The sequence below is a fragment of the Varroa jacobsoni genome, unplaced genomic scaffold, assembly GCF_002532875.2.
Source record: "Varroa jacobsoni isolate VJ856 unplaced genomic scaffold, vjacob_1.0 scaffold_764, whole genome shotgun sequence".
In the NCBI taxonomy this organism is placed as follows: Eukaryota; Metazoa; Arthropoda; class Arachnida; order Mesostigmata; family Varroidae; genus Varroa; species Varroa jacobsoni.
In genome coordinates, this window is record NW_019213666.1 from 110258 (window position 1) to 127619 (window position 17362).

At 39.7% G+C, this 17362-nt stretch overlaps 1 protein-coding gene across 3 annotated transcripts; it reads left to right on the forward strand.

The window, feature by feature from the left end:
- The first annotated feature begins 7928 nt into the window (after positions 1-7928).
- LOC111263425 (uncharacterized) lies at positions 7929-15480 on the forward strand. Of its 3 annotated transcripts, none has more exons than XM_022838467.2 (12): positions 7929-8407; positions 8577-8919; positions 9044-9154; positions 9570-10076; positions 10284-10618; positions 11253-11386; positions 11628-11752; positions 12145-12299; positions 12655-12815; positions 13865-14149; positions 14387-14743; positions 15129-15480. In XM_022838467.2, the coding sequence occupies exons 1-12, from the start codon at positions 8030-8032 to the stop codon at positions 15352-15354; spliced, it is 3117 nt and encodes a 1038-aa protein (XP_022694202.1). In that variant the 5' UTR covers positions 7929-8029; the 3' UTR covers positions 15355-15480. The 3 variants fall into 3 exon arrangements, with proteins under 3 accessions (XP_022694202.1, XP_022694205.1, XP_022694203.1); XM_022838470.2 differs by having other exon boundaries at positions 14387-14506; XM_022838468.2 differs by lacking the exon at positions 9044-9154.
- The last annotated feature ends 1882 nt before the right edge of the window (positions 15481-17362 follow it).

The window sequence follows — 17362 nt, forward strand, 5'->3', positions numbered from 1 at the left end:
CGGCGATCTCACGAAATTGAGTTGTCTATAACTTGTTATCAATTGATGCTAATTCGGTTTTAAGATGGCCCGCTGACGTAGAGATCTGGAGTGAATTGTTTGTTTCCGGCAGAGTACACAGCAACATTATAATTATGTGCTTCGTCTATAGTAGAGGCTGCGGGGCCGAAAACCGCATCCTAGGGGTGACGGCACCATGTTGTTAGGTCCAAACGATCGCTCTATGTCCAAACTACAGAGACCGTCAAGCCAAGTTTGCAATTCGAGTCAGTTCAAGATTGTTTCTGCACGACAAAAAAACGCTTATTTCATATTTACGAAGTATTAGCGAAACGCTTGCGTGTTACGCAGTATAAGGCAGCAATAGGAGTTTCTGCATGTTAACGCCTGCCCTAACTGGTTGCGTATAGAGATTTATAGCTTTGATGCATGGCTATTTTGATAAATTGAACATACTGAACTAGTTGACATGCAATTATATGCTGAAGTAGACTGTTGTGTTCCGCAAACCGTAAGATTCAGCAGCTTTTAGTCTTACGTAGATTATGACGTCTGTTTACGTTGTAGACATAAACGCATTATCATTATGGTTGCAGTACTAATCGATAGTACAATATTCACTAAAGTAATGACAAGCTCAGTTGTAAATGAACAAATCCTCAAATGAGCTCATCTACACCCATCCTGAAGTTTCCATAAAGCGTAAATATAAACATACATAATATCTGGTTAAGGATATTTTCTCTAAGTATCGTCCTGCCAATGCAAGCGGAAGTAGGACAAAAGATCAAATGTTTGCCGGAGGGAATTCCGACATGGATCATGGTCAACATACGCATAAACATTGATGGATGAATCACCTAAAATATTACCATCTGCATTAGTACATGTGGTTATATAAAGGCACCATGATGAGAACGGGCGGGAAAAAATTGCCTCCCACTGCAGCTGGAGTTAACAGTAACAGAGCGACTTCTTATTAATCCAGTATACAAGCATTTAGAGTACATTGGTAAATTGCTGAATGCTCTGGTTTACAATGCTCGCGCCTTTTGTTGTAAGTTTTTGTGTAGGACAGCATTAGGACCTATATTTTAAGGACAGTTTCAAATCATATACACTGCTATGACTTGATTAAAAATAAGACCAACATATTGACGATTATGACGAACCCGTTTTCTCGATTTTCTTTTTTTTCCTAAAAGTATTCTCATCTTCAAATTTTAGATCAAACAGTTTGAATTACGAACAATATTCGGATTTGCCAGATTAATCAATGGGCCCATGGTATTCCGGGTTTCAAACACCCAGAAGGCTTAACGCTTGCATGATTTTGGATCTTTTGCTCAATACAAAAAGTGGTAATCCTTGGACAGTATCGGGTAAATTTAGAAGAAGTTCACAATACACCGAACCGATCTAGTGCAATAGATGTGCTAGTCACCGAATTCCCCTAACAGATGGAAGAGCTCCACTTCTACCGGCCTTCACAGTTGGCAACGCATTGTTTCACGCAGCGAAGTTATGAACAAATAATAGTAAGCGCTCTTCGTCCTTCGTCTTCCATAAGTCGAGACGGACCAGATATAACCCGAGACAGACTGATCTGGCCGACATCGAGATTCTAGTACACAGACATATGATATTTGTTGAGCTGATTAGAGATTTAATAAATAGGCCATATCGACGAAGACTCTTGCTTCAGCCACGATTGTTATCTTTGTTCAACTCCACCGCTCAGTTTGAATGGACATCAGGCAGAAGGTCAATACGGGTACGGAAATCGTCCTTTTTCTAAATCCGTCGTTTTCTAGCCGCTAAGTGCGCGTTTTCTGGTCGATATCTGTACGCTGCGGTCGAGTGTTTTGTTGTCTGACTGAGTCATTAGGTAGATGCCGAGAACTGCGCAACACTGCCGATACGTTAGAGCGGCGTCAGTACTACTCAATGCGAGAAAGAAGACAAAGACAGAGAGGACCAATGTGGCTGGGCTAAATTTAAAGGACTCATTGGATCTAAGGAAGACAATCGTGAAGACATTGGAAAGGGAAACAATCATTAAATCACCATCCCGTCACCGATAAAGAAAGGTATAAACTTATAATCAACGGAATCAGGTTATAAGTAAAAATTGACGTAGGCAGTGTAGAATATAATGTTCATGAGCATAAATCAACTTAACCCGTCGATGACACGGCAAGCTGTGACACAGCAGCGTCTTATATACGTAAGCATCTCATGAAGCTCGACTGTGGCACCCACGACTTCTCGTTCAGGGGCGGCTCTATCGGGCACAAATTTATATATATATATATATAGTATAGTAATCGCGAGTTAGGTTGACATGCGACTGACAGTCTGAACTAGAATAGACGTCCCTTTAAAAAAAAAAACCCATAAAAATATTCCTTTGTTAAAGTAGCATTCCAAGATTTTCGTCGACGAGTCTATGAAAGGCCTGGTTCGTATACATACGTGACAACATTGAAACACATTATTGTGCATCTGTAGTTTATTACAAAAAGACGTAGAAACCAAGTGAGCCGCTGGGCATTATTCATATTCATAAGCTTTCATAACAGCCCAGAAGTGGAGAGAGGTAGATGTGAGGTGTTTTGTCAACATAGCAATTTAAATACAGGTAAAAAAAAAAAAAAAAACTTTAGACAAATAGAACAATTTTTTTAATGAAATACTTCGGGCTTCATTATAGCTTCTGTATTATTTTTTATAAAAATATATTTACGATGCGCGAGCAGTTCTTGCTAATGATTCACACTTCGTATTTCCACAAAGTATCATTTACAGAGGCGGATCACTTAGAGAGGCCATTAGTCATTATATGACTTAATTCGCATAGATAGCGCATATATGACTAACAGCAACTATATGCATCGTTCCTACATCGAAAACGAGCATCTCCCGTTTCCTAGGGATGGTCGCATAAACATGGCGACTTACAGTTATGCGTGCCATATCAGCGTGAGACTATTTCGCACAGGCCGCATATGTGATACGTAGTGTTTAGCCAGCTGGTGGTCTTTCATTGTGGCCAAACTACTCAAGCTAAATTAGCTGTTCAACACAGTGGGTGTCAACGTCAGAACACGAAATACTTGAAGGGGGAAGTAGGCAACCCGTCACGTTAGTACGAGTCAAATGATTGTGAATGAAATAAAAAAAAATAGGGGCTAATAGTGCTGCGCCGAAAATGTCCAAAGCCGCGTGAAAAAAAAGATGTCTATATCATGCGTTTTTATCCGAATGCTCATCTATAAGAACCCGCGTTACGTGGTCCACCGTGAACAGAAGAAACGCCGACGTAAAGAGATAGTAGGCCATTTTGTGATACTAAAACGTAGTAAATATATGTATCTACACGAGAATCGTAGTCGAGGAAAATTAGTGGTTTACACAAAGGTCATGCCGTCCAGATGACTCCTAAAGTCTCTCATATAAAAAAATTACTAGTAGCGCAGATCTCGGTACAAGTATACTTTCAAATGTAACTCTATTAGATTGAGTTAGTAATTGAATTCCATAGAAGCCGCCACTGAACAGCGAGCACCTCGTGTATTTCTTTACAGACGTGCTAATAGATTGAAGAGCCGTCGCCGTCCCTACACCGCAGACAACACTTCAATGCCTCAGACGCTACTAAATATTAGAATATTTTAAATGAATATCTTAAACTTGTATTCTAGCGTTTTCTGGTATTCTAAAAATATTTCCTATTATACCAATCATTTCGAGGTTGGCTCTGCAGTTATTCATTGATAGATGCCCATTGACCAACACTTAGAAACATCTCATTATTCTCCTATACGTTCGGCTGTTTTAACCAGAACTGCCGTCTATATATGTGGATATACACTTTGCAACCTTTAGACCGAATTCTTTCATTCTTCTAGACAAATGATCCCCTTTGTAATATCTAGACAATTTTTATTAACATCAGCGTTACTCTTCATATCCGAATAGAAAAAAATATCACACTGTACAAACGCTGTCGGGCTCAATGGCCGTAAACACATCGTAATACTAATGGCTGCGTACGGCAGTTTTTCAGCCGCGATTCTACCTTTGTCGGGGTATTAGATAATAACAACATAACTAGATAAAATAAATGTCTCAAGTTGATGAGGGGGAGAGTCGAAGGTAGGCTTACAAGTGGTCGGAATAAATGGACCTATAGTTATTCATACGAAAAAAAATATATGCCGGCATAAGCGAGCACGTTATATCAGATAATATCTTTAGCGACAAATGATCTGTAATTAGAGAAAGGTTCCTTTGTTTGTTTTGTTTCTTTTTTATTTGTTCGTTCATGTATCTAAGATGCAGGTAATAACTCGAAGCTGAAGGCGAAAAGCTTATTTTTTACTCTTTTTGCCATATTTTTTTACTCCCAGTACTTGCGAATCTAGCCGCTCCGAACTGCGCCAATTGAACGAACTTTAATAGCAGGTCAAGCTTAGGAAGCATAGGTTAGGTCAACGGATTTGCCAATCACTTCTAAGATGTATGCTTATACTTAAAGGCTGTACTATGTTTATAGTTGTAATGTTGGTTCGCCTGTATCTACAGTTCATCTGGGCCAGTAAACACGAAACTAACCCGCATTTACTGATGTGCCATTTTCGCTAGGAGGTTGTCTTTTTCGCTAGGAGGTTGTCTTATCTATTATCACATAACAATTAGACTCTGAAAACAGATATAAGCTACATAAGGCTGCTTAGTATTAAAACTCTCTTATGGCTAACATGGATTTATTTCCATAATGCTCCGCATTGCATCCTTATAGTGCAATACGCCACGTTCACAATACCATTTTTTGCTTAAAGGACTACATAAACGTAAGGAATAAACGCAAAATATTGTCCGGAGCTGTCAGTACGACATAACTGGATTTTGCAGAAGAAACCAAATTTAGCATAAATTATCTTCCAGTCCGAATGTGTTCGGACTGGAAATCGCGTATTCACCACTGAATTATGCATTTATAATGTGATTTTAAGGCTGATGGAAAGATCTACGATTTAATAATGGCCGATTTATGATTCATACAGTTTGGACAAGTGTTCAATCTGCATCTGGCTTTATCTAACTAACGAGTAACTGACTGCAAATTGTTACCTCGTCCATTAATATAATGGATTGCAGAAGAGGACGCCTAATCAAATACGCGTTTCCAATAAGTGCACCCTAAACATTCTCAAGACGACAGCTCCACGAAAACTATACGCTGTAGTTATTTTTAAGTGGTGAAATCTCTTCGCAGTGAAGCTTTCTCCATTGCTGCAGTGTCGGTCGAGATATTAATTAATAACTGCATGAGAAATACGCGGCACGCCACAGCAGAACTTCGTTTATCCGTCGAATTTTCTGCATAAGTGGTGCTAGCGTGTTATTGACGCAGCTCCCTCAAGAATCGTACTCTTGCTACCGACTGCCGCGTCTGTCCAGCTTAACTAGTTCTGCGTCTCCGTAGGGCTTTCGTAGTAACGGAAAGCCTGCAAGGAAACGTAGTTGAAGGGGTACTGAGCGAGCGTTACATGTCCGACTATACCGCTCCGTCTGCACGTGGGCACCTACACCGAACGTTGTAAGTGATAAACAACGCAGATCGGCCCCGTACTGTTTTCATGGAATAATTAGACTGTTTCTTGGCATATCTAATGGTATATATAGAAATACAGAAAGTGCCAGGTTCAATCGGTAGCCGTATAGTTGAACGGAATAGCAACAACGACCCACGAAATGGCCGTACTATCCATTTTAATCTGTTAGCATCGGCGAAGAGCGTCGCGCGCGCATGTAAAGCACTTGAACAACACAAAGAGCGTTTCAGCTATTGGTAAAGTTGTTGGCACCGTTGCAACCGTGAGTAGTGTTATGCCCACACAGCGAAGTTGGTCGACCGCTTCATAGTTCAGGTGGCAAACGATGAGGTGCGACAATAACAGCAGGTGTCGACTAGCCACAATAAGAAATACGTTGCCCTGTGGAAGATCATCACGCTGAAACGTATCCACTTGGATCCTCCTTGAGACGCATGGATAACGATGAACTGGATCCAGTAGGGTATCATTTGTTATAGCAATTAGATGTCGATTGAACATAGGACTATGCTTTTAAATGTTACTCCACTGGTAAAAGATACAGAAAATATTAAGTTTGTGATTACTATTAAAAATAAGTGTTATACCTTGTTATTTTACAACAGAAAAGCTGAAACCGTTTTCATTTAACGTCCCATCTGCCATACGATGGCAACAAACTCGGCTGTTTTCATGAGGTGGGAAGTTTTCATTAGTCTATTGCCTTCATACGATCTATATTATGCAAATGCCTGGCGCACGATAATCATATACGATTCTGTAGGATAGGAAAGCTAAAATTACTTCTGTAAATTGTTTTTTTGGTTTCCCTGCTGAAAAGTAATAATTTCTTTTATAGACTGGCGCGTATGCCATTAGTACAATGGAATATAGGATTAGTAAAGAAAATGGAGTTTTATTCTAATGGACATTATGGCATGATGCCATATTGACACTTCCTTTTATTGCACGCACTAATTAACGACGATAGTGGACGCCAAACTTAGAAAAACGTGTTAATCGTTGCAGCGGGCTCCTATTACTTTGTTTGCGTTTGTTGCGTCCCTAAAACAAATATAACATGGTAACGATGTTTGGTGAGCAATCAAGAAGTGTTTCCGTCTATCTGCCTATTGTAGCACATACTAGTGCGTACCATTACCTGTATGCGTATATGTAAGCTAACAATAACGTGATCGATAGAAAGCTCCTATAAACTAGATCATGATTTTCTTACGCGCCGCTCACATTCAAATGAAGAAATCAAGACAAAGTTCATATCAAGTTATCTAGTCAACGTCTGTTAATATGTGCACAGCTCAGATTACAGTTTTTTTCCTCATTACAAAACCTGGTTATCTTCGCTTCGCAATCGGTAGCAGCTCTTCTAAACCATTCGTAGAGATTTTTAGCTAACAACGATCGTGCAGTCACACTCAGATACAGTTATACCAACGCTGTGCATAGCGTCTGGAGAGTTCTGTGCGTTTCTGTGAACTTTTTGTGTAGTCGTGCATGCGATGAGAAAATCAATATAATTTAGCAAAAGTAGAGGTAATTTTTTTCGCGTCAAAACGGGCTGCAATGAAAGCAATAGGAAACTTAGATAAAAATATTTAATACATAAAAATCGACATCAGGCGAAACGCTTGAAAAATTTAGCTTTTGATACTAAGGTAGCACCATTCTACTACTACTACTACTACTACGAAAAACAGCCCCTTTCAACTCAGCACGATGCTATTGAAATATATTATAACTAGTAGTAGTAGTAGTATAATAACTAGTTTCAAATTTAGCACTATGATTGGCCTGCTTTACGAAAGTGATTTCTGAACGCGGCACTTGTTCGTTCACTTTGATGACTATACATCGCGTGACATGAATGATTCTGGCTTTCAGCGCAAACAGCATCAGTTTGATAGAAAGTTCTTCAAACAGATAGTTAGTTGAGCATTTACATATCAAACATCCGAAACGGAAATTATTTCAACAGTGACACAAGGCCAGAACTTCGCGGAGGTGCACTAAGTCTACAGTCCTACGAGGACCAGGATGTTGTACTGTGTATGAATATATTCATAAAGGGACTCAAGGCTCAAAGGCTGCAAACAATATTTTAAAAATTGCAACTTCAAGAAACTGTGATGTGACGAGCAGGATTAACTGACGGCTAGTTTAACAATCAATTCTAACTTAAGAAAGAAATCATCGAAGTTACTTTGTTCTTAGAATAATGAGTGCGTTTATCATAGAAGGCGGAGAAGCGACTACGACGTTTTGTCTATGCAGATATTTTACCTAGTGCGATTCGATTTTTAGAAACTTTCAGGAAACGCAACATTTGCTCCTCATGTACAAAGCTTGGTCTGCGTAAGGTAACTAATGGCTATTTCAGTCTCGTGAGATGAACCAAGAAACAGTCCCGAATGTCAAAGATCGAAGTCAGTAAACACAAAAGAGGTCGAAGATTGCCTCGTGTGCACGTGCCAGTTGACTATTGTGTTGGAAAAGCCGTGGTTACTAGCCGCTTACTACGTACGAAGCAGGGCAGGCTAATTGAAGAAAGTTTTCTATCACAATCACGGCCCCCGTCGCGTGCGAATCCGACGCCAATGTCAAAAACGTGGGCAGAAGCGCGTGGTCATTTTGATGACATCGAAAATTTGTCAGAAGATAACAATGCCGGCGGCCCGGGCCGACGAAGTCAACGCGATCAAGAATATAACTTCGACGTCCTAGAGGCCACTGGTAGAGCAGCTCGACACAACAAGCACAACTCAAAACGGGCCAAATTTGTCAAAGAGGTTTGTATGAAATCGTACGCTTGCTAGTCAGAGCTGTCTTCCCAAGAATAGCTGTAAAATGAACGATATATCCGCTCACAAATACAAACTAAATGTATTTCAATGTGTTTGGACAAAATATGTAATAATTATTGTTAAATGGCATGTTATATACTGATCATGCTTTCAGAGGATCTACAATGATATACAATTAATGTCTAGAAGTGAAAAGGACGAACTGATGGCGCAACTTGCGAGAGACGAACGGAAACGGATATTTGGCTGGCCTTTACGAGGCATCACAGCAGAATTACCAACGAGAAGAGCCCGACGCGTGTCTACTATAAACTCTAATCGGAACACGCTGCAGTCGGCGTTTGGCTGCTCAAATCAGAGTAGAAATAGAACTGATACAATTACTTTGAATATGTCACGCATTTGGCCAATCAAGAGCACTAACCTCACTACGAAATGTGTCAGAGGTCACTGTGCTAAAGATGACGACACGGAGGACGAGGACAACAGTAAACGTGGTAAGCAAATGAGTTCCATAGAACGGGCTCGTATATATATGACATTATGATTTTAGAGAAATTGTGCAAATATCGTTTTTCATGAGCTTATTTACCCTGAAACGCTTAAATGGCCTGAACATAGGTAACAATGACGGTAAGTCCATTACTGGGCTTATTCGAAAAGCGGAACAATACCAAGCACAGAAGCATTTCAGTGGGCATATCAGTCTCGATAAGCGACCACAAGTCGTGTGTAAGTGTTCCCTTTTTTTATGTTTTTGCTAAATGTATTTACAGAGATTGTTTCATGCTTTCCCCTATCATTTCGTATCGTAATAAGAAATAAAAACATAGGCATATCATTGCATTAGGTCGAACTGGTTCGCAATTAAAAGCATTACCTGCGGAAAGGTTAGGACTACAAGCTTGCATCGACTCCAGTTAAGCAAGAAAGTCACTGTACGATCAAGATGTAAATATAAAAGGACAGCGTTGAGTCAGCCTGAATATATTGATCGTTCTAGGTAAAGCTTAACAGTAGAACCTAGATCAATGTACAGCCCGCGGACGTGGTTGATTGTATACTTTTATACACAGAAAACGATTCCATAAATCGATCCCACCACGGTTTTACCATTTTACACTATTTTTTACATTTTCGACCATAGCTCGCGGCACAAGCATGCCTGAACTTCCATCTCATGTTGAATCGACGCTAAAAAGATCGTCAGGAACAACATCAGGGTCAACAGGGAATCTATTACACAACGTGCCGGTTGTCAAAATAGCGCTCAATATTACCGGGGGACAAGTTCTTCACGAGGAAACTTCCACGGCTGGAATGAAAGAAGTCGTCTTTCAGTGCCTCCAGAAAGCTGAGGACCAAATAAACGCGGTGAAATTTACCGACAATAATCAGCTACTCGATAGGTTGACCAATGAGGAAAACACTCTCATATCGAAGGCTCATGGAAAACGTGCTTCATTATACTATGCATACCCTGAAAATAATCGAAAATCAAAAGATCCTACACGTTCGTCGAAGACTCAGTTGGCACCCAGTACACAAGTCGCTATAACCAGACGAGGTCTGAATTATGAAGAAAGCGACTCCAGAAGCATTGATGTTGGCAACAAAGGATACACCCCTAAACAGTGCTTAGCGACAACAAACAGTAAGTTCGGAACACATGAACTAACTACAGGCTTGAAACATTTTGTGAATTTTTATTTTTTTCAAATCTTTACACTGCTCATATGTACACGTACCTTACTTTGCTATATATATATATACGATTTAGTTCTTAACACTATCACTTTTAACATAGGCATAGCTGGTTAAATCTATATTCGTGTTTGAAATTTAACTTTTCCTGTGATAGAGCTTGAACACGATCCCGCCAAGTTAACAAAATCATCGATAAGTAAGGAAACGAGCTGTTCCACAATCGCTCCTTTTCGAGAATTGCGCCGCTTCCAAAGCCAACATGACAATTCTGACTTGGCTGGCCCTCAGAAAAAAAGGCCCAAGGTGTCTAGCAAGACTTCCTGTACAGAAGTACGGGTGTTTGAGCCACGCTGCCGCAATTCTAGAGACGAATTTGGTAACGATAGATTAGGAATAAAGAAGATAGCTTCTGGGGAAGAAATGATGGATGCACACGAAAAACATAATGAAGCATATAGAAATATTATTTCCGTTCCCTCTCCTCCGGAGGTAAGTTGAGGCCTTTGAAAGCTCTGGGAAAGAATACAAAAAAAAGGATATATAAGAGATTTATATTGTAGAGGTTGAATTGAATCTGTACGTAGATTAAATCGTCATACATCCGTAATTTAGGTTTTAGACTGTCTTACATAAACTAGTCTATATGAAGAATTAAATTTGAGAATTTATGGTGGTTTAGGTTTGAAGCCAGATACTTGGTTCTGCGATGGAAGCCAGCTTAGAGGCTGTAGCATAGGTTAAACTCTAAATTTTAAAGTTATTAAACTAGCTAATATGAATTAATTGTGTGTTAAGTAGTCGTTTGTTTTTGTCGGTGCTTTGAAATCAGACCTATATCAGCCGTTATGTTCATCAGCAGACGACACGGTTTGCATTATCGTACGTAATATCGTATACATTTATGTAACGGCCTTAGTTTGACCCTTGTCCGGCTTATACGTGCTATGACTCAAATATGCGTAGTTTAATTTTGCTAGCCTACTTACGAATGTTTTCCATAACGACATAGCGTAGTTAACAACTCATGACTTGAAGGAAGTTCCAGGAACATGAAGCCAACTTTGATATTCTTACAAGGTAAATAAACTAGCTCTTTATGTATATGTTGAAAATTAATTTTTAGGGTCCCACCTGGCGTCCTTATGAACTAACTGATTGGCTTATCCGAGAAGGCAGCCCCAATAACAACACCGAACCATATTACAAACGAAAGTCATCCACGAGTCTGCAGATCATTTTGAGGGAATTATTTTTCAGGTTCTCGTTGGAATATGTCGAATGTATTAACGTCCATAAAAATACTATCTCAACCAGATATGCGCTTATGAACTACAATGAGCCATCATTACTACGATAAAATATAAAGTCATAGGTCATATATATATATATATATCTCTTGGTATCGATGAGTCAATATGTTTATAATTATATTTCTGTCGTACAATTTTGGATGCATATCAGTCATGTCAGCTGACACAGAAACAATTTGTGCTTGTAGAGACTGTGTGATAAGTGTTGCTCAGATGCCATACGACGGCCACGTACCAGCTCATCAACGAACGTCAGGTCCTACAGTGTGCGAACTGAGCTCTAGTTCTTCTTCATTGACTTCCACCAAAAGAGGTATTGGATATTTACTTATCGACCAAAGTCCTTCTTTTGCTTAAACATAAAGAAAAGCTATCTAATTGCAAAGCAATGGAGAAAATTGTTAAACTCGTACATACGTACTCCGGCCTAGTAGCTAACTTCCTACAAAGGAGCCACGTTGAAAGATAGCTTTTCGACTACAGTTTCGTTAGATGATCTCATGGATACAATTTGTTAGATTATCAAACGTGGCAATTATACTGTTTTAATATTTTACTTCAATCTGCCACTTGGCACCACAGCGCACAGACAAGGTTACACCTAGGCCTAGGGACGTCTCCGAACTCGCCAAACGATCACGAGGGGTTATCCGTTACTTGGTGACTCTATTAACGATGATACCTTCCGTATCGATTTTGGAAAAGTTCAAGGTCAAGCGCTACAGAAATCCAATCATGACGGAACACAAGCAGATGTTTCTAGCTCATCATCACGTTATTCTGGAGACCGGTCTTTGCATATCCCCCTCATTGACACAAAGGGACGCTACCCGACAAACATACAATTCATTGAGATTCAGGTACTCTTTTTCTACTAAAATTCTCCGTATAGGTAATCACCCCATGATTGTAGTGACGATCGCATTACATAGGTAGATGGGTTCAGTCGTGCTGTACATATAGATGCTGGTTCAGTACTTTAAATTATCGATCATTCAAACTTTTTTTCAGGTCTGGAAAAATTTCCTGGATAAGCTATGGAATTTCTGCTTGTGCACCCTGCAAAATTAGGCTTAATTAAATAGACACTACCAGATAGGCAGTTCAAATCTATGTTTACCCATTAAGCATTTTAGGAAGACAAATGGCACTTGCGTCTTTGACGACGCTCAAAATATATATAAGAGAATCACCGTTTGTATTGGTTCATTTAAGGTTAAAACACGAAAATATAATTCGACCCGAAAAGCCCATACTACTGCAACTGAAACTGGTCCTCCTCTTCAGAGAAGAATTTCTTTCGCTGAAAATAATAACGCGCTTTATTCTCCTCCCAGAATCAAGCGAGTAACCCAAATAACTCGGAATGATATACGGTAAACCCTCTTTGACCTGTACTATTTGTAACAAAAAATAACTAACTTCCGATATGGGACAGATGTGTTTATTTACAATTCATATGATTTCATATCTAATAAATAGGTAAGTTGCCATTGAACCACGAAGGACGAAGGGAAGCTTTATATCAACCACTGCTCTGAGTACATTCCATGTAACTCTCATGTGTTTCATGTTGTATTAGTATTATTTTTCCCATATCCTTGTGCAAGTTACATTTATTTATATCTTCAATATGGTTCTGCAGGTAAAGAGGGCTGTGACGTCCACAGCAGTTTCTGATTTTTTATAATTTTCTTTCAAACTATCTTTTTTTTTTTGTGAAAATAAAATCGCCGGAATCAGCTTTTCTTCGGTGTAGCATCAGGGGCCTGCCCTACCGGAAGGGGCAATCGAGGAGGGTTTTGCTGGAGTTACATGGGGTTTCTCCTACAGATCTTTGACATACTTTACCCTGGATATACTTTCTTGTGTGTGCAACGTTATATACTTCATATGATTTTTGCCTGCGACATTTCCCTCCTGTTAACATGGTTCAAATGCAACACTGAACATATACATACTTCGCTCCATGCAGCCAACCGTATGAGGCAATAGATAACGGAAGTAACACCCGACGTAATATACAAGATCGTTTACCTCACTCTCTTGTCGAGTACCACCACAAACGATTTTTTAGAGGCTCCATGAAAATTCATTTACGTACATAGTGTAGGACTCACCTCACTGAAAATTATCCAGCCCTTAAAGTTAGCATAAGCTTGTCAGTCACAAACAACTTACACAACTTTCGTTTTGGTTAATGGCGCATAGCATTATGACGATCGTTTTTAGGGTAATTTACAAGGTCAATAAGGACGTCTGAAACACAAATAATGCCTAGTTGATTATATCTTGTTGATCTACTTCATCTTATTGCCGATTGAAAACCAAAACTATCAAGCCAGATAAAAGTTGAGCATCAACCCGTAGTGTAAAATACATCCTCTCATTTCCTGTGTTGCATCTAAAAAACTTTTCATAATAGGGAAAGCATTATCGTTGGCCAGTTCGATCGGAGTTTCATCGTCCTTCACTGTCAAACCTCCGATCAAAATCTTAACGGAAGCAATATTAATGGAAGCTCCGCTGGCTATCTGATCCTGATTGACCAGCATGCTCTTCATGAACGTATTCTTCTTGAACAACTTGAAGATGATTGTCTTTTTTTGCGAAATGGCGAGCTTGAGACTGTCGGTGACAGAGAAGATTCAATGAAACGCGAACTGAGAATGGCGCCTTCGAAAGTTCTTGCCCCGCCCGTCACTGTCAGGTGCCCGTCTGGTTTGCTCAGCTCTCTGTTCCTATTGAATATCTTTATGCCTTGAAGCAGACTGAATCGTTCCACATCCCGTTTTACACGTCGCGCAATGCACTTATTACGACAAGAACAAATGATGAAAAGAAAGATGAAGTCGAGCGAAATAGGCGCCTATTTCATTGAGCTCTAGTATTCTACCGGTAGGCCCATGTTAACTTACCTCATAGATGGTTTTGTGATATTTCTCAGGGTTCTGGGAGTAGAACATGTGGCTCGTATGAGACGCGAGCGTATGGAAATAGCTCGACATGGCTTCTCGGTAAAAATAGTGAATAGCAGAAGTGAGCACTCGGATCATCCTCAAACAAGGTGCGTGGCTATCATTCGAACAGCACCGCGCTGTCTCGATACGGGAATCATGACTACACTGCGACAACTAACTAAAAAGCTTTTCGAGGAATACTTAGCACCAATTTCCCATTGTCACGCGTGGGCGGACAATAACAGTAATGGGAACAATTACGAAACATTCGGATTAGTGCTTCACAAATTACTCCGCTCAAAGGCATGTCGAGCGGCAATTAAATGTCCCACTCAACTTGACAGGTATTATATAATCTAACGAAGCTAATCGTAACGGTGATTTGTTTTCATAACTTCTACTTAACATAGTTATACAGTTACTTTTAGCTTCTTTATTTTACATACTTTGAGAAGTAGCTTTCTCTATTCATATTAATTGTCTAATAGATTTTCCCATTCCATCTACATCATTCCAATTGAAGTATATCTTCGTGTTTGCTGTATATATATATATATATATATATGTCGTATGTAAAATAGGTAAAAAGGAGGTAGTTATGCGAGATTGACATTAACGCTTTTATTAATGAGACTTTAGCTCGTGGATACGCAAGGTTTTACTAGCAGCATCCACAATTCAACACGATCTGATTCATTCACATTCATAATGTAATAACTATAACTACAGGCCGACTCTCGAGCGATTGATAGATCAGATGATCCAGTGCCGTCTGCCTTTTCAATGCTGTCACGGGCGCCCAACGGTAACGCCTATCCCTTTACGTTCACTTTGCTTCGACGAAAAGGAAGATCACAACTCTGAAATTATGATGCCAAACCGAGCACAGCGGCTTCAAATCGCCGCCATTCGCGAGCGCTTGGATACGACCCGATTCTCAGCTACTTCACACTGAAGTCGTACATAAACGACAGAATCCAGCCATTAATAGCTTGTTGTGAAAGTAATTAACAAACGAAAACCTTTATAATACCCCACTGACGCTGGGTATAAAAGAAATATATACACACAAAAGAAGAAACATTTTCGTTGACAAGCTATTTTTCTCGTTTCCTCAAATGTATGTATTTATTTAATGTAAATAACGTAAATTACGATATTATTCTTATGTATAATCTAATATTATAGCAAGATCTAAAATAATGTATGTTTAGTTATTATTAGTCGTTGAACATATTGGTTCAATATGTTTCCCGCTACTAGTAGCTCCCAGCACCGAGTATTTGAGTGAAAATATGAGAACATGGTTTTTGCAAAATATTTTATGTGATTAAAATGAAACTTATGTATTAAAAAAACGATCTGCTCATTTTGCATATATTAAATTGTGATTGTGCGTCAATCAACGTAAGCTTGTTAAAATTACGTTATGTACAGAAAAATCTAGCACACTTAAGCTTCGGGCTGTTAGTAAGTCGAAAGTTACAAAAAGCAAGAACTTACAACGATAAGAAAAAATGTTATCTGTCCGATTCGACTGGCAATTGATATTCGAAATGATTCGTAAGTTTTGAATGTAACTTTTTTTTTAAAATCAAATCTAATCTAACTTTGAAATGTAAAGCGAATTGTTCCACGAAGGTCTTTCTCCAAAAACTGCGTGAAGACTGAAAATTGTGTAAATTGTCAAGCTTCGTTGATTTTGTACAGGTTTGTTTTTGTACAGAAGTAGAAACCGGCCTTTTCGTTCAAAACTCTACCCATAACTGATCTGGGGAAAGTTAGTGACCTTCTATGAATACCTCTCTTCTTGTAACTTTACGTGTTCAGAGCGACGCCCACAATTCACATTGCTATTTCCTCAAAAGATAGACTATATTAAGTGTATTCAGTTTTATATCCAGCCTAGCAGGTGTCTAAAAAATTCTGGTCAGGGTGCGGAGTTTCAGTCGCGTTGGTCCTGCAAATATTTCTTACAAATGCTCCACTAAGACATTCGACATAAAAAAAATGTCCTATAAGTGCTCGAAGACACTTCGCAGTCTCCTGCAAAATCGCAACTGAGCCAGGGCAATCATGAGACTCGACATATGCCTTCTACAGTAGTTCTCTCGCAGTTGCCATTCGCTACCTTTATCTGTGTCCTTGCATAAATCTTTTCTCGTAGTTTTATGTGACCAGGCTGCCCACGTTGAAAATGCAATTGTAATTACGTGGCTCAGACGTGCATGCCTAAAGCAGGCAAAACCAAGCAAGCTTTACTGGAATCAAGCCAATATCGTAAAAAATGATCGTTTGATTGTGGTTTGCGTCGACCTTTAAACGCTTGCAGCTTGATCCTTGTACAGCATACGCGTTGTCTCGCCAGTGTGAAATGTCTGGAATACTAAGTGTCCTTCCACAGACAGGACAACCTCCTTTCGACCGAGTCCTCTTTTCCGCCCCCTATTTGGCGCCGGCGATCATGTAAACCCTGGTCTTAGACCGCTACCAGCATTTTTCGGTGCAGCGGAAATCACCTGATTTTGTCGGCGATTTAGCTGGCAATTCCCTGTTGCTTTTCCGTAATCTATGGTCGGGCGTGCAGGAAGCGGGCAAGGGGACGGCTGGCTGGCTTCGAGGTCTAGCGATTTCCCCATGATAGCTAGTTAGTAACGTATTTGCCTGCTATCTCAGGGACAGGTTATGATGTAGGTTCGAACCCAGCATAGACACACACATGGCTCATTTCGTGCTGGGAGCCAGCCTTCGGTTAGAGCGCCTAACGACGATACTAGATGTGTAAAACTGGAAAAATAGAGGCCTAGCGATTAGATCGCGCTTCTATAGGTTTGGCTGGGCATGGGCGTCATTGTTACTACTTGCGTGGATACTGATGACATGTTGGTTCGCGACTGCAACTTTTACAATCCGAATTAGCAGTTATTTAATATTTAAATTAGTGGGTATTACATTTAGGCCAA

What these genes read in the sequence shown, in the direction of transcription:
- LOC111263425 (XM_022838467.2), top strand. Translation starts at nt 8,030, where the DNA reads ATGTCAAAGATCGAAGTCAGTAAACACAAAAGAGGTCGAAGATTGCCT. An exon ending in CGAGGACAACAGTAAACGTG is followed by an intron (nt 8,920 to 9,043) that starts GTAAGCAAATGA and finishes GCCTGAACATAG; the next exon opens with GTAACAATGACGGTAAGTCC. An exon ending in TGTCCCACTCAACTTGACAG is followed by an intron (nt 14,744 to 15,128) that starts GTATTATATAAT and finishes CTATAACTACAG; the next exon opens with GCCGACTCTCGAGCGATTGA.